The sequence below is a fragment of the Silurus meridionalis genome, chromosome 21, assembly GCF_014805685.1.
Source record: "Silurus meridionalis isolate SWU-2019-XX chromosome 21, ASM1480568v1, whole genome shotgun sequence".
Taxonomy (NCBI): Eukaryota; Metazoa; Chordata; class Actinopteri; order Siluriformes; family Siluridae; genus Silurus; species Silurus meridionalis.
Genome location: NC_060904.1, coordinates 9,150,520 through 9,168,454, shown reverse-complemented (window position 1 = coordinate 9,168,454; position 17,935 = coordinate 9,150,520). Strand labels below are relative to the sequence as shown.

At 34.6% G+C, this 17,935-nt stretch overlaps 2 protein-coding genes across 2 annotated transcripts in view; one reads left to right on the top strand and one right to left on the bottom strand.

Annotated features, from left to right (window-relative positions):
• acad11 (acyl-CoA dehydrogenase family, member 11) overlaps positions 1 to 7,168 on the top strand; it is a 48,361-nt gene extending 41,193 nt beyond the window's left edge. The window contains exons 15-20 of the mRNA XM_046877500.1: positions 30 to 115; positions 628 to 699; positions 3,539 to 3,693; positions 4,252 to 4,368; positions 6,552 to 6,661; positions 6,909 to 7,168. Coding sequence (XP_046733456.1) covers positions 30 to 115; positions 628 to 699; positions 3,539 to 3,693; positions 4,252 to 4,368; positions 6,552 to 6,661; positions 6,909 to 7,023 — 655 coding nt within the window. The 3' untranslated portion in view covers positions 7,024 to 7,168. The remainder of the gene's footprint in view (positions 1 to 29; positions 116 to 627; positions 700 to 3,538; positions 3,694 to 4,251; positions 4,369 to 6,551; positions 6,662 to 6,908) is intronic.
• A 1,602-nt stretch (positions 7,169 to 8,770) lies between these two features.
• si:dkey-12l12.1 lies at positions 8,771 to 15,935 on the bottom strand. The gene is made up of 5 exons (XM_046877502.1): positions 15,761 to 15,935; positions 14,120 to 14,230; positions 13,304 to 13,414; positions 12,733 to 12,797; positions 8,771 to 9,034 (listed from the first exon to the last, which is right to left on the bottom strand). Exons 1-4 carry the CDS (start codon positions 15,875 to 15,877, stop codon positions 12,750 to 12,752), a joined length of 387 nt encoding a protein of 128 aa, XP_046733458.1. The 5' UTR covers positions 15,878 to 15,935; the 3' UTR covers positions 8,771 to 9,034; positions 12,733 to 12,749.
• Positions 15,936 to 17,935: the final 2,000 nt, after the last annotated feature.

Genomic DNA, 17,935 nt, shown 5'->3' with positions numbered 1-17,935 from the left:
GCACTAATGTTTGTTTGTCTGTATATTAGACATGGTCAGCACAGCATGATTTTGGTTCCTATGGACACACCTGGTGTGATGAAGATTCGACCTCTTACTGTGTTTGGAGAAGATGGTAAGCTCCAGTGTTTATCCGCATACATGCCTCTTAGTTTTTTTTTTTTTCTGTCGTCTTGCATTTTCATTCGGTTTGTATACAGTTGAGTAAAAAAAAAAAAAAAAAAAAAGTTTAATTTTAAAAAGTACAGCAAAAATATCACCTTTATATTAAAATGTTTACTTTTAGCTAATTTCAATACAAATAATAAAAAATCTATTGAAGTGAATTATTTATTGAAGTGTTATTAAAGTGGTTGTTTGTCTGATAAATATCGAGTAAATGTTGTAAATAGCTAATAAACAGTTTCCCCTTATGTAATATATGTTTTATAGTATACACTTACTGTAGGATAAAAAGTTTGGTGGGGTGTGAACTCCTGTCTTCTGTCATGTTTTATTCATGGATCTGCTTGCTTTGTACATGCAAGATATAAGATATATAAGATAAAGAGTAGTGTGCCCTTATACTGCTGATTTGTGTGTGCCAGTGTTTGTGATTGTGATCTTCTTTCACTTTGATCTCTACAGATGCATGCCATGGTGGCCATTTTGAGATACACTTTGACAATGTACATGTTCCTGCATCCAACATTCTTTTGGGTGAGATGGCAAATTTATACCAGGAATCTACCTACAGTGCTTTGCAAAAGTATTTAATAACAAAAACTTTGATTAAACCACCTTTGCTTATGGCAGGCATTCGCCATGGCAGTTTGATTAGATTATCTAATGTCACATTCATTTTCTTCCAAAATTGAATTTATCACTCAGCGTTTGTTTTTATTATGGGAGAATTGGAATGCTCTGTGAAGTGTTTTTTAGCACATCCCAAACAAATTTTTATTGGGTTAAGGTTTGCAAACTGTGGTTGCCAATGTGAAAATTATATCTCATGCTCCCTGTACCACTCTTTTCCAATTTGAGCCCAATGAATACTAGCCTTGAAATTTTGGAATGTCATCATGCCATCAGGAAAGAAAAAAAATCATTTGATAGAGAAAAAAATGTAAAAAATAATAATAATTATTTATTTATATATTTATATCAGTATATTCAGGTAGTCGATTAACCTAATAACATAACACATAACATTGCTGAACCTAGATCTGAAAAACAAAAGCAAGTCTACATCATAACACTGCCCTCACAGGCTTGTATTATAGGCACTAGGCATGATTGGGACATCTATTCATCTGCCTCTTTGCTTAGCCTAATATGCCACTCTCCCTGGAATCCAATCTTAATGCTCTCTAGCAAATCTAAGCTTTTTTTCCTGATTATCCTCACTGAAAAGTAGTTTTCTTAAGGCTACTTTAGTCTTTACTGCAGCTGTTTAGTCCCAGTTCCTTGAGCTCTCTTTGCATTCTGCATGTGGGAATGATCTTCCTCTCACTATTAAATATAGTCATGTTGGGTTATTTTTTTAATGATTTGATTTCACCAAACATTTAATTTTCTCTAATCATGATCATTCAAGAATAATTTCCAACCACATTTCGTCATTGAAGATGACGGTTTATCACTATCCTTCCAGAGTTCAATTCTTAACCCCCATCTTTTGTAGTTTTAGTAGATGATTCAGCAACAGAGTAACATTTTTGTTCAGGTAATGTATTAAAAAAAGCAACAATTTTCTGAACAAAATTATGATGCAAAGGAGTGCAAATTAATTTAAGGGAATGAATGACAAGATAATAGTCTTAGTAACAAATAACATGGTAAGCTTGAATAAAAAATTATACTCACAGATTTTCCATTCAGGGCATTGAAAAATTGATCAACCAAGAATTGAAACAGTGACTAATAATACCGTAATTTCCGGACTATTAATCGCACCCAAATATAAGCCGCACCCATTAAATTTGACAAAGACTTTTAATTTGAACATAAATACGCCGCACCTGTCTATAAGCCTACATTGAAACTAATTAACTTTACACAGGCTTTAACGAAAGACAGTGTCTGTTACATGGCTTGTATCTAAACAGTAGCCTACCAAGAAAGTCATTGTTCACTGTCTTTCTCCTTCCTTTCACAACAATTTCTCTCAAGAGTTTATCTTTTGGCATCGTCGTGCGTTTAAAAATCACCATCGGTAAAGCTTTTCTCCTGATGCCGTGCAGCTCAGAACACAGGTGAAGTGTGTTTTTTCATGACCGGTTGTTTTCAGCGTGATGAATGATTCTCCTTTCCTGTAGACAGTCCAAGTGAGTGGCAGGTCAAACGTCAGAGGAACCTAATCCATATTTATGATGTGGTGCGGCCCGATTCAGTGGGAGCGCATCTGATTCAATATAAAGAATTTCATTGGTTCACATGAACCCGTTCAGCAATTTCATTGGTCTAATGTAATGGGGCTCAGTTTTTTGGCATGAAGTTTGTGAAACCGGGAAAAACCCAGGAAAAATCCATAAATTAGCCGCTTTGTTGTTTAAGCTGCAGGGTTCAAAGCGTGGGAAAAAAGTAGCGGCTTATAGTCTGGAAAATAAGGTAGTTAATATTGACGGTCAGGTTTTGTCAGTTGCAGCTAGCGTAGCCTGTCTCTGTTGAGAGACTTTAATGGAGAAATCAAAATGGCACACAAACTTACATAATGCAGTAAAAATTGTAAATCTATAACTAATTAAATTTTTGCATTTTCGTAGTTGCACATGCAAGTCCCTATCTCCATAATATACCACCAAAATGTATTATAAATGCCCCGAAAGATAATATACTGTATTATACTGATTATATAAGTGTACAAGTGGACACAAATGGACATTCGGTGCAACCCAGATGAGGATGGGTTCCCTCTTGAGTCTGGTTCCTCTCAAGGTTTCTTCCTTATGCCATCTTGAAGAGTTTTTCCTTGCCACAGTTGCTCATCAGGGACAAACTTACTTTCAAAGAACATATTTACTTTTAATCACCACATTATCTGTGTAAAGCTGCTTTGAGACAATGTTCATTGTTAAAAGCGCTATACAAATAAAAATTAATTGAAGTGAATTGAATTACAAGTCCATCAGTCACTCTGAAGCAGGGACAGAGTACGAGGGCAGAGTGTGTTGTGAGAGTGCAGCAAATATCCAAGAGCTTGAAGAGCTCCATATCACAGAGGCCTTCATAGGAGGCTAAAAAGGCCTCAGTGATATAGAAAAAAATATCACTAAGATATAGAAGAAGAAGAAGAAGAAGAAAAAAGCTTGATAGAAATAACAACCTTTATAAGGACAGCTATCCCAAATACAAGGTCAAAGAAATGCAGAAGTGGTTATAACAAAAATGCAAATGTAATTAAGACAATTCTGATGACTGAAGTGGGTTGAATACTTTTGCAAGGCATTGAAATTGAAATGTGTTTGGTGTAATGTATTGTATGGACATATATTACAGGACCTGACACATGGGAAATAATTTTTGTAGTGTTTGTAACTCTCAGTATTGCATTATTTAGGTGAAGGTCGGGGGTTTGAGATAGCTCAGGGTCGCCTGGGCCCAGGAAGACTGCACCACAGCATGAGGGCAGTTGGATTGGCAGAACAGGCTCTTGAGCTACTTTGCCAAAGATCTGGTAGCAGAAGCACCTTTGGCAAAAGGCTTTACCAACATGTATGTTGCTTTCTTTAAGTTTTAAAAATGGACACACTGTTATTAATTAATTACTTACATTTAACTAGTGGAACAGTGTTATCTTTTTTACAAGTATCCATTAAGTTAATCTTTACTTTTTTATTTATTGTTAGAAAATACTCAAGGTTATCCTGGTAAAGGTTATGATTAATCCAGAGCCTATCCGAGGAACATTTACACATTCATTAACACTTTAGAGCAAGAATACACCTCCAAACACCTCTAATCCACTCATGTGCTTGTTTTCATAAGGTGATAGGAAACTGTTACAAAAAAAAATAAAAAGAATGACAGTTTTTAAAATATTAAATTAAATTTGGAATTATTGAATCTGTTTTTCCTTACAATTTACACAGCATGCCAACTTTTTTTGGAAATGTTAATGTAAAACTTTTGCTAGAGAATTATGAATTTATTTATTTTTAATTGTTAGAGTTGATTCCAACCCATAGGTAATTACTGACTAGTGTAAATTAGCTTTTTCTGTGTATTGCTGCTTGTGTGTAAATGTAGTTTGTGTCTTCATTTGAAACATAGGAAGTGGTGGCTCATTGGATAGCAGAGTGTCGGCTCGCTATTGAACAGGTGCGCCTCCTGGCTCTCCATGCAGCTTATGTACTCGACACACAGGGGAACAAAGCTGCAAAAAAACAGGTAAAAAAAAAAACCACACACACTGCAAGGTAAAGGAACATTAACACAGTCAGAGCACTTTTGGTGGATGAAGTGGATGTGTTTTGGGAATCCAGTGATGAATGTGATGAATATAATAATAATAATAATAATAATAATAATAATATATAGTACAGACCAAAAGTTTGGACACACATTCAAAGAGTTTTCTTTATTTTCATGTCTATGAAAATTGTAGATTCACACTGAAGGCATCAAAACTATGAATTAACACATGTGGAATTATATATGGAATTATATACATAACAAATAAGTGTAAAACAACTGAAAAATTTCATATTCTAGGTTATTCAAAGTAGCCACCTTTTGCTTTGATTACTGCTTTGCACACTCTTTTATTTACAATAGAATATAGATAACATATCAAATGTTGTCATGCCAAATATTGGCTCATTTTTGATTTCATGAGAGCTACACATTCCAAAAAAAAAAAAGTTAGGCCAGGTAGCAATAAGATGCCAGAAAAGTTAAATGTACATATAAGGAACAGCTGGAGGACCAATTTGCAACTTATTAGGTCAATTGGCAACATGATTAAAAATGAGTTTAAAAAGAGTTTTTCAGAGGGGCAGTGTCTCTCAGAATTCAAGATGGGCAGAGGATCAGCAATTCCCCTAATGCTGCGGCAAAAAATAGTAGAGCAATAAAAGAAAGGAGTTTCTCAGAGAAAAATTGCAAAGAGTTTGAAGTTATCATTATCTACAGTGCAAAATATCATCCAAAGATTCAGAGAATCTGGAACAATCTCTGTGCGTAAGGGTCAAGGCCGGAAAACCATACTGGCTGCCCGTGATCTTTGGGCCCTTAGACGGCACTGCACCATATACAGGAATGCTACTATAATGGAAATCACAACATGGGCTCAGAAAAACTTCCAGAAAACAATGTCGGTGAACGCAATCCACCGTGACATTCGCTGTTGCCGGCTCAAGAGGTCAAAAAAGAAGCCTGCAGTCCAGATCTTTCACCCATAAAAAACATTTGCCACAGCATAAAGAGGAAGTACCAGCATACATAAATGGCACTGCTTCTCTTTCTCTTCCCATCCTGAGACACCTTGAGGTTTGGCCAGCTCCAGTCATCTCCCACCTCGTGATGATTACGGACCTATGAAGAAGTAGATGCCGAATTCGCAAACATCCCGAACCATCTAGAGACGTACCAGTGCCATTTGGATCCCGCTACATACGTGGAGTTTTGACATTGGACCTCCTGGAGTGTTTAAAGGCTCTGGCATGGAGAAGCTGATGCTGGATCTGTGATGACCACAAATTCTGAGCTCATAAAACCATATAGACGGTATAAGACTGCAGAAAGAACATCACTCCAGTAATCATGCTAGTTCTCACTCTCCAGTGTTCTGTACTGTTGAAAGATTTATGATCAAATTCTTGATGTCACCCAAATGAGGATGGGTTCCCCTTTTGAGTCTGGTTCCTCTCAAGGTTTCTTCCTCATAACATCAAAGGGAGTTTTTCCTTGCCACAGTTGCCACGGCTTGCTCATCAGGGACAAATGCACACCATTCACCTTAACTGTTGATTTGTGTAAAGCTGCTTTAAGACAATGCCTGTTGTGAAAAGCGCTATAGAAATAAACTTGACTGGACTTGACTTGCTGCAAGTACCAGCATGCATGAATGGCACTGCTGGCCATTAATGCATGCTGGTACTTGGTAGAGAGTGAAAGGAATTAGACATTTAAATGTTAGCTTTAACCACACCTGGGAGTTTAGATACCTATCAACCCCAGTGTCACTCTTTTAAGCACCTATTACATGAATAATTGTTAATCTGTTTTAACCTTCTTTATGTCAAAATACATTTCAACTGGTCATCAGAGAAAAAGGTCCTGCGACCAGTTGCACTTTCCCAGCTCTGCTCCAAGACTGCCCCTGAGTTTCGCAGAACATTTCAACATATCTTGTGAAAATAATCCTACAGAATTAACTAAAAATAACATTTTATTCTTGATAACCATTAATTAAACAGAATACATTTTCAACAAGAGACTCTGAGTGCAGTATGTACAAAATATTATTAGTGCAACGTTCTTACTCTACCTTAACTTTTTTCTACATTTCTCCAGAGCACAATAATGTCATCAGCTTTGTGTCTCACTTTTTGTCACATTGTCTTCTGTAGATTGCATTGATAAAGGTAGCAGCTGGCAGGATGGCTTGTAAGGTGGTGGACTGTGCCATTCAGGTACATGGGGGTGCAGGAGTATCTGATGACTTCCCACTTGCACACATGTAAGTAGGAAGGTATAAATTTTCACCAGCAGTATACAGTGATACTTATAATTTACCTGTGTAAAGCAAAAGTTGAATTGTATAACATGTCCAGTCCAACATGAAAAATTTACTGTTTATTTTATGCAATTATTTTTGTATATTCTATGTATTGTGTGGCACAAAATAAATTTTGTCGAATGTGATATTGTCAGATGTGTAGTTCAAATGTGTGATTTATACACTGAGAATTTGCTTTTCTGTGTAGGTATAGGTATGCACGAGCTCTACGTCTAGCTGATGGTCCTGATGAGGTTCATCTTTCTTCCATCGCCATAATGGAGCTTAAGGATCAGCTCAGACGAACAGCTGCTAAACTCTAAAGCAACAATTACCTATAGTTTTAATATAATTACTTACTACTAGATTTATTTACAATAATCAAATCTTAACGTATTCTTCATCCCTTATTACTAAGTTTTTTTCATATAGTCAAAAAATATTGTGTTAATAAAAAATATAAGTTGCCAGGTTGGTTGGTTTAATTATTTGAGATACTGCTGAACACCTGGGATTTTCATACACCACAGTACTGTAACTTTTTACATATAATGGTGAAAAAAAAAACAAAGATCACTGAGTGAGTGACAGTTCTAAGAGAACAGAAAAGCATAATAAAATGGACTTGTTTATACTTGTAAATCTGTGTGAATTTTAATACAGCATAAAAAAATAAAAGAAAAGGCATGAGATAAAGCAACATTAAAATCTTTTACTGAAAATGATAATATAATAATAAAAATAATAATTGTATGCCATTTTATGGAAAGCCTTTAATTATTCTGATTAGCATAGCTGAAAGAACTTTTGGAGAATCTGTCCAAATGTGATGATGATGATGATGATAAATAAATACATTTTCTTTTTCAGAGTACTAATAACTCATAAAATGTCAATAAAATATTTGACTGAATTGTTATAAAACATAATGTTATCATTAAACCTATAATTGTACACTACAACTCTGGTAAAGAACAGTTTATTACTTATCATCTTTTGCTAATGAGCAACATTTTATGAAAAAGTACACCTGACAGAAAACCACTCTTAATGTCTTAACACTTTTTGTGTGCTTGGACTGTTTCCTGCTATACCTGCTGCTTCCTTGTGAATTTTTTGATGGGTCCACATGAGAAGTTCTTGTGTGCAAAAATTGTTTTTATTTATTTACTTTACATTATGAGAGAGTATAATTAGATGCAGCAATATAGTATGAATCAGTTGAATGACTCCATAAAAATGAAATAAAGATTGATTATCTTTCCAAATATAATTGTTTTTAAAAGATTTATTAAAATGATTAAACATTTATATTGATTATTTAAAAAAAAGTGTACCTATTTTATAATTTCTTGTTAAATGCTGAATGTTCCCATTTGACATTTATCGCTCAACAAGATTGAACCAATTTACCTGCAAAAACTGCAAAACTGCATTCTTAATTTAATAGGCTTGAATTTAACTGTTTTGTTTGTTTTTCTTTTTAACAAAAAACAGTTGAGAATGTGAGTTTGTTTTTATTTCTCAGTGTGTGAGGTTTGTTATAATCGTAAAAAAAAATAATCAGCAGTTACTTAATGGTCTTAGTGGTCTGTCCGTCCATACATCCATCACTTGTGGACTGTGCCACTCAGGTACACGGGGGTGCAAGAGTATCTAATAACTTCCCACTTGCTCTCATATTTTTTTAAATGGGAAAGTCTAGATATATTTTAGGTGGGGTTTTTTTGTGATTAATTTTTACCTGTAGTATAAACTGAAACCCATTTCATAATTTACATGCATAAAGCAAAATGTATTTTAAGGAACACATTAATAAACATTAATTGTATGCACAAAACAATGACCCCAATAAGAATAAGCTCGGATGAACAGCTGCTAAACTCTAAACCAACTACTGCTCATTGCTTTATTTATTCTTTCAATTAAAAATACAGCTCGCTATTGTAGAGGTTTAAATAGCACTTTTTCTGATCTTTTGCTCAACAAATTCTTTTTTCCTGTTTTGAATGTGTGTTATTTGTCTACAAAGAACCTTAATAAAAGCAAGAATATGGACAGTTATAAAAGTTACTGTGATGAGCAAAAACTTTAATTAGAATCTCCACAAAATGTAATAACCATTAAATATAAAAAGTCATGACAAGAACCGACAGCACAAAAATAAACACAATGCTAAATATAAAATGACTAAATATAGATTAACTAAATATATGCATCTCAGTATTTGTCTTTAGATTTTTTTTTTCTTTTTTCTTTTTCCTTACAAATGTCTCATCTCTTAAACAGACTTTGTGTTCTTCCAGGTCACACTTTTACTGGACCTCTGCATCTCTGTCAAAAAAAAGAGAAATATTTAGTTTCAATTTTGAATACATTTTTGGTCTAACATTTTTTTCTGCAAGCTGTGTTTGTGTGCACTTCCTTCTATAACAAACTTTAAATGTATATGCGGTTGCCCTCCTTTAGTGTAATTATAATTGCTATTTGAGCTGTAATGTACCGTCATGTAAAGAAGAGTGTACACCCTTTTTGATTTCTATGGTTTTATGTATCAAGACAATATAATTTTTTTTTTTTTTTTTTTTTTTTATAAAGCCAATATGGAGAAGCCATGTGTGGAAAAGCTAAGTTCATCTTGCAATTCGATAGCTTGTAGGACCACCTTAAACAGCAAAAACTTGAAGTAATTTTGGTCTGTTTGACTAAGTACTCACATTGTTATGGAGAAATTTCGGCTCACTTTTCTTTACATTCTTGCTTCGCTGTATTGAGGTTTGTGGACAATGTGTTTATGGTTATCCCTTAAGGTCACGCCACAGTATTTCAGCATATTCTGTTATACATTTGCTGGTGTGCTTGGGATCATTGTCCTGTTGCATGACCCAACTTTGGCCAAGCTTTATCTTTCAGACAGATGTTTGACTCTAGGATGCTTTGATATACAGAATAATTCATAGCCAACTCAAAGACTGCAGGGTGCTCAGGTCTAGTGGCTGCCATTCAAACCCAAATCAATCAAATCACCCCTCTACCACTGGTTGGTATGAGGTGTTTGTGCTGATATGTGTTTGGTTTTCACCAAATGTGTCTTTTGAGTTTGCTGGTTCATCGAGGAAAACATGTGAGGTAGGTGACAGGTTTACAAATGAAAAATCAGTTGTAATCTTTTACAATCACACTTTCATTTTTACTTTTCACCATTTAAATGGCACATACAGTATGTACACAAATTCAGCTTGGTGTCTCTCTCCAGGCTTTCGTTTCTCAACTTTTATTTATTTTGCTTTTCACTGAAACAGAGATGACTAATGAAAATCAAACGAAGGTGTTTGATTCTTAGTACTCACCTCCTCTGGCTCCACCCTCCATTCACAAACTTGTGCTCTGCCTCACACATGTTGCCAAATACCCCTACCACCCAACTCAGGCCAGGAAGCCTGCAGCCAACTCACTCCTGACATGATATTAGTCACTGCTATCTGTGTCACTGGATCGAATCTGGTGCTCTCTATTTAGTGAGATTAGTCAGAGGGCTGGTGACATCCAAATAATTAGGCAGAAACCTCAGATAATATCAATTTTGTGACGCACCTGCCCATGACCTCATACTTTCAAAAGACCATTGTTGCTATAAATGATTAATAGGTAGGTAAATGGGTAGCATCATATGCATTATGGGGTCAAAAGATAGTCCATTAAGACACTAGGGCTGTCCTTTATACATTGAAAGGTTGCTTGGTCTTTGAAAAAACAAATAAAAATGTGACAAGCTGACCTATTTCAAATGTATTAAAAAACACTTTTTCTGTGACACATTGGGGTCAAGGGAACCTACCAATGCACCTCAATTAAATAGTTCAATGAAAGCAAGCCTCACCGCATTTAGACACCACCATCGGTTAAACCCAAACATTGCCATGAGCTCTTCTCAAATTTGCCTGTTTTTTATGCTCTGCAAATGGTATGAAGTGGCTACACACCACCACCTCTGAGCGTCTCTCAATTTAGTTTTCTTTGAGGTTAATGCACCCGGGCAGAGGTGGAAACACAGATGGAAATTCCTGTTGTAATTTGTAAACCTCCATGCATTAGGACAGAGAGAGGTGGTCTCCATATGTGCCTGCAGTAGTTTGAGTCACTCTTTTTGTGTTACATTCTGGTTCAAGTTTCTCTCTTTCCAGAACAATTGCTGGCAATGCCACTGGTACCACCTTTCTCTATGGTTTAAGGAGGTTGAAGTGGTAAATCTGTCTTGACCCCAGCCCCCCTTTTTCCGTTCACTTGACTCAGAGTTGGCATCCCCAACTCGCCATGTCACCTTGAAGGGCAATTTAGACTTGGCGTGTAATTTATAGTTTGATGCCTGTAGTAATATGAACACTTTCTCTCCCAGTACAAATTCATACAGCTGTTCTTAATTTCTTTTGGGTTCCTAATTTAGGAGATAACATGAAAGCTGTGACGGACTCTTAAGACTCATGTCCTCTGGTTTATCCCTCCATTTACAACTGCCGCAAAGCCCTGCACCCACTGTTACAGTGGTGCTGTGAATTATGGCCAGTTTTCTCCACTTTGGTCTCGTCGTGCCAAAGGACACTGATCCAGAAGCAATGTGGTTTGTTCAATTGCAAACTAAACCCCTAAAAACAAACTGTACCTTTTTAGTCTTTTTAACTGCACTCTTGTTTACTTTAGCATGCTAACTGAGGTGTCAAGACTCTGAGATGTTATACATTTTTTTTTTTTTTTTTTTTTTTTTGCAATTTGTCTAAACATTGCATGGCCTGACCTTGGGGAGAAAAATGGAAACTATCTTGAATTTTTTCCACTTGTGAATAATCTTCCTCAGTGTAGAATGTTGCACTTAAGATTGTTTGGAAATGGCTTCCAATTGTTTGAAAATGGAAAAATTGCTTCTTTATGATGATGTATATCTTCTTTGGCATTATGTTACAACCCAGAATGCTCCAGATCAGCAAGTGCTATAATTTTAACTTTGATATAGGTGGCCATGTTTGCTGATGATCAGTTAATTAAGGCCATTTAATTAGCAGCACCTGGCTGCCACTTAGCCTCTGAATTATTATACAAGTAGTAAGGGTGTACTACGTATTTCATAGGTGGTTCTTAATTTTGACTAGATTTTTGTAAAAATAAACAATGACAGTGCAATGTCAAGTAGTGGTGTTCATCTGAGGTTGTACCTACTATTAATCCTAATATATACCAGATAATATTATTATATTTTGATACATAAAACCATAGAATTCAAATAGAGCATGCTTTCTTTTTCACAAGATGGGAGTTTGCTGTTAGCTCCAGTAAGTTTCTTCAGAGCACATTTTTTATACATGCATCTGGTTAATATACACATATAAACTGTTTATTTACTTACTGTTTAGAATATATAATAAAAAACAAATCTGCAGAAGCTTGCGCCTAAGCGTTTTCTAAACTTTGGTTATGTTTATGGTTATACGAGGTGGTATCAAAAAGATTCAAGACTAGTTTTGTAACACGCTAACAGATGTCAGCAAAAGGCTGCACACACAGTCGCAGGGAGCACCAACCTTCATAATTGAGTATACCAATGGCATCATCCTGTGTACATCGGGAGCTGTGCAACTGGTGCTATTCTGACTACATGCTCACCTTGTCACCAAGCCCTGAAAATCCAGCTCAAAGATGACCATATTGACACCATTGCGGAAATCCTGCGTAAATAGCAGAAGGTGTTTGACAAGATTCAATAAGAAGACTTCCAGGACATATTCCAATAATGACAAGATACCTGGGAGCACTGTACTGCTGTGCAAGGGGAGTATTTTTTGAATGTGATAGTGTGTAAATAAAGTATTTCCTTGTAAACCAAGCTAGTCTCAAAAACCTTTGATACCACCTCGTATGTCTAGATCTAGAATTAAACACATGCTATTTTGCAATAGCATTTAAAGTTATTATTGATCTCTTTAAGTATGGAATCGAATAGAATGTATTTGTGTGTGCGATGTATACAGTATTGCTTCTACCATTCTAGAAGATATGATCAGGCCTGATCAGCAGCTGCTCCAGCATGTCTTCGAGCTCTCACTACCTGTAGAAGGAATATTTAAAAAATACTTCCCAGTCAGAATTATATTTGCCATGCTAATAAATATATTGTTATTGTTCTTTAATAACCTCATTGAACTAAAAAGCAAAAGAAGTTTTACAACTTCATTTGGTTTCCATAGCAAATTATGCTTGTTTCCATATTCACAAAGATTTCTGCTACGACATAATATGCTCAATATCTGTGTACAGCAATAAATAAAAATCAGAAAAACACAACCTCAGCCAACAGAGAACCCCCTTACAAACTATTTGTCATTTCCACAATTTATATTTCCAGCCATGATTATCATATGTAAACTCTTATCTTACTCTTTTGTTATCATGTCTAAATTTAAACCGTACCTGCAGTTGGTGCCACTTATGATTACATATTATTATTATAGATATTCTGATTCGAAAATGGAACATGAAGAATAATTTTTAGTTAGGGTAAATTGTAAAGTTTAGGCTCATAATTGAGGTCATTGCTACAGTATGCATACATACAGGAAGAGGACTCATAGGGTTGTGACTGAGTAGTGAGTAACTGCCCACTCGTGACCTAGGAGGCAATGGTCTCTTCTTATTGCTGTTCAGATGACGCCTTGATCTGTCAGCCTGAAACAGGAAAAAAAAAAAGAATAATAATATTTCTTTTTTTTTATATATTTCATGTTGATATACAGATATAAAGATACACACCAACATATACTGCATATAACCTCTGTACAATACATGTACATACTTCATATTATATCTTTTTCACTGCTCAGTACATCTGCACTTTTTATATCTGTATGTATACTTATCATCACTGTACATTCTGCCCAACATTTCACATTAATCTGTGTACATAATGTATGTGTATATATTTATATATATATATATTTTTTATATATAGTAGACTGTTTATTCAGCTTGCTACTCCTTACTGCCATAATCCTGTGATCTGTAACCTTCATAGCCTTTATATTTATTCACTGTATATACTTCATATATATACCACTGCTGTAAATATGCCAGGTGGTTATCTGCACTGTAAATATGCTAGATATTTATCTGCAATTTTGCACAACTGCTACATTTTGCACTTCTGGTAGATGCCAAACTGCATTTCGTTGCTGTGTACCTGTACAATGCAATGACAATAAAGTTGTATCTATCTATCTATCTATCTATCTATCTATCTATCTATCTATCTATCTATCTATCTATCTATCTATCTATCTATCTATCTATCTATCTATCTATCTATCTATCTATCTATCTATCTATCTATCTATCTATCTATCTATCTATCTATCTATCTATCTATCAACCCACCTGAATTAGAGTGTTGGGGTTGCCTTTGGCTGTGAAAGCTCCTGGTAGATTGCTGTGTCTCTGGTGAGATCCTCTCTCATGGTCTGAGTTTGCATGCCTCAAAAACCTTAACTGAAATGGATTTAGTTTTTGTTCATTAAAATCATGCACATTTTTTCTCATGATTATGTTGATTTGTTTTTTTATATAGTGTAATCATCCACTTAACTCTACTGTGAGCTTTGTTAAATAAACAAATCAGTTGGTATAGCTCTAAATGTGCAAGGTTATGTGTGAAGGTGATTTATTCAATTTATTTATTTATTTTTTTACTACAGTAATAATTCAATCAGTAAATCAAATAAACCACATTAATGTGAATACTAATTTATTATATGTACTTTCAAATCTTAACAAAATAAAAATTTAAAAATGTAAAATCAAGTAGGTTATTCAATATTTTAAACATTTAAAAGACAGTACATATCATTCTTTATAATAGCTTCATCCCACACTTCCTCATGCCCAATTTTTTATTACTGCAATTTACAATAAACAAGAACATGCTTGGTTTTTTATTGCCCTCATTAAACTAAGGTAAAAAAAAAAAAAGCTTTAAAAAAAGCACATATAATCATATATCAAAAATAGGCACAACACCCCCACCCCTCACCCCCCACCCCCAAAAAAAAATAAAAATAAAATTAAATTAAACTTCAAAGTATTTTTAGACATCAGACTGTTTGGTTTTTACTTGAGTATTTCACTGTCTTTTAACTAGTGTTAATGTTTTAAAAAAAAGAAATGGTGGGTGGACCATGCAATTATGCTGAGTGGAAACTTTAACAGCCCACTGACTCATGGAAAAGCCAAGAAAAGTTGGCAAGATTCTGTTCTTTTTTTTTTTCACTGCAGGGTATATGAAGATGTGAGACCCACTTGGTTTTTGTCTTTTTTTGTTACTAATCCTTTAAATGTTTTCCTGATACCTCAAGTTTATGTTAAGCCCTGTTCTGACCACAAGCTCCGCCTTGACCACAGTGATGTACTTTTGTCAAAAAGAAATAGTTGTGGTCAGCTCAATTTAGTTCAGTTTAGTGGCTTACACACCAATGCATTCAAACATTCTTTACCATAGTTTTTGTTGTGTCCTAATAAAAACAAACACTACACAAACATGAAACTTTAGGAATTTATATATGTATTTAAAAATTCCATGTCTGATTTTCTCCTCAATATGTGTGAATATTGTACATATCAAATTCAAATCAAATCAAATTAAAATTTTATATTTTAATAAATATATTTTTATACAGAGTATGACATAGTGAAATAAAAGAATAAAAGAGGAAAAAAAATTAAAGAGTAAAAGTAACAAAATAAATAAAATAATTATAAAAGTATAATATAACTATTTCAGATGCAATGCATGGTTTAACTGCATTTGTTCAACATTTGATTGTTTTCCACTGGTTGTGGGAATTGTCTAAGAATTGTAAGTATTTATTTTATTTAAAAACTGTCAATGGCTTTTTAACTGTATTTTCTATTCACCATTACCTTCAAACTATTTATTAATTATAACAGATTTATTGCAGAGGTCTTCTAATAAAGTTTGGTTAAGTTAAATAAGACATATCAAAAGGTATAAAAAGCTCTTACCTTTACCCTTGCAACCTGGCCACTGTCACAATCCATGTCCCCATCTGCACAGTCTAGGGCATGAGTTAGCAGGTAGCCCTGCAAGCACAGCAAGAAAACCCACACTACTGCATTCATTGCTACAAGAGTGTGTTTGTGAGAGTGAATAAGAATGTAAGACTGTCAGCTCGGCAGTTTTCTCTCTGCTTTTTATAGTCCCTGCTCTAATGGAGACCAGATGGGAGACGAGGAGGAGAGGCAAGGAAACACAAACACACACAGAATCTCAGACACACACATTTACACACACATATGGCTCTGACCTCAGGTATTCCATTGCATAACACATAGCATAAAAACATGCACAGAATGTCAGACATGCTTTTTATTTTATGGTGCAGATTCAATTTGAAGAAACTGGCCCAGTCAAACAAGGTTTTGGTAGAAATCAAAACAGTGATTACAGCTGGTATATTCTGCATATCGTCCCACAAAATGTAAGAGGCTGGCAGAAAGATTTGTAGGCGTTTGGATGAGCACTTCTTACCAGTTGCATGATCTAGCCACATAATAGTTGCATTCCATGCTTGTGGGGACTTTGCTGTGTTTTCTTTGAAGTACACTGTGCTATTATTTAAGGGTGTGTAGGAAGATGAGTTCTAAACAATTACCCAGACAGACACATTGCAAAGGTTCATGCATCTGTGACATTTGAAGTCAGGAATAAAACACATTAAGAGAGATATAAAAGTTTATTTGCACTTTCTAGTAGGCAAAGAAATAAAAATTTTGTGCTAAATGTATGTTTTTTTTTATGCCAAATTACAGACTTGGCAGTAACACATACTTTATCCTTTCGTGTCGGAGAAGTATGATTAATGTGCACGTCTCACTTTTTCTTACTCTTAAAATCTTATATGGTCACAAGTTAACCTGCAATATTAAGGAGTTTTAGAAGACGTCTCATCACTCATAAGGCTAGGCCTTGAACTGGCTTAAGACCGTTAATTTAAACACGTCCACTCAGCAGTTCTTACCTGGGCTTCAGGCTCATGAATAAATGCTGACTTTATGAAACAGAAAGTACACATTACTTAAATCTGCCTAAGCACAGCATATTTTTTCTTATTTAAGACTTTTTGATTAGTGACCAAATATTGACATTGATTGTTGTCAGGATTGATGATCCACACTGAACAAATTAGCTGAGGCTGAAATTATTGGCGATACAATTGAAAGGCATGGCTTCATATCTTTATTTAAGGAAAAACATAGATTCACCTAGATTCACATATATATATACATATATATATATATATATATATATATATATATATATATATATATATATATATATATATATACACACTCTCTCTCTCTCTCTCTCTCTCTCTCTCTCTCTCTCTCTTCCCTTCTTTTATCATTCTTGGTTTCTTATAATATCCTTATGAAAATATTTCTATGCTTGGATGGTGATGATGTTAAGGATGTTATGGATCAGCAGTTGTCTTTATTATTTTGGTAATAATTGTAATCACTTTTTATTCTTCTATTCTGTTATTCTACATATTATGCACATATTATCTACATATCCAGGAACAACAACAAAAAAAACATACATACATATTATTTAGGGATCAGCAAGAATGGGCCTTAAAATTAAAAAGTGCCTACATTTTTATTACAAATTTTATAAAACATATCATAGACTGAATTCAGATTCAGTTTTGTATCTGAATGTGCAACACTGTTTCTTGTAATGCATTACAGTCCAAACCTGCACACCAAGTTTCCTCAGACTAAAAATGTACTCTTTGGCTTATGGTCGTGAGTTTAAATGGGAACTTTGTGAGTTTGAGCAGAACCATGCATAGTTTAGTGCAACAGCCCTGCTGGAACAGTGCTACACTTTGTTGTTTCTAGATAAATTCAAACAGAAGGAATTGCTGACTCCTGTTTCCTGATTGGGTACTCTTTGCCAATATCTACAGGTAGAAACTAGGGTTTCCATTTATTTTGAGTATTTAATTAGAATACAACTTCATAAACACTAAAGAAACAATGATTTAACTGTTTCTATTTATATCAGAAACTGCTGACCATGTATTTTGGTTTATCTTTTAGGTATTCAAGCACTGCAATCAATCAATAATCAAGTAATTTCCAATCACCAGAGGTGGCAAAAGTTCACACATT

Bases quoted from the DNA above. Each gene is read 5' to 3' on its own strand.
- si:dkey-12l12.1 (XM_046877502.1), bottom strand. From the start codon at position 15,877: ATGAATGCAGTAGTGTGGGTTTTCTTGCTGTGCTTGCAGGGCTACCTG. The intron at 14,231-15,760 runs GTAAGAGCTTTT...AATCCATTTCAG, and splicing joins GCCAGGTTGCAAGGGTAAAG to TTAAGGTTTTTGAGGCATGC. The intron at 12,798-13,303 runs GTATGTATGCAT...TTCCTTCTACAG, and splicing joins ACCCTATGAGTCCTCTTCCT to GTAGTGAGAGCTCGAAGACA.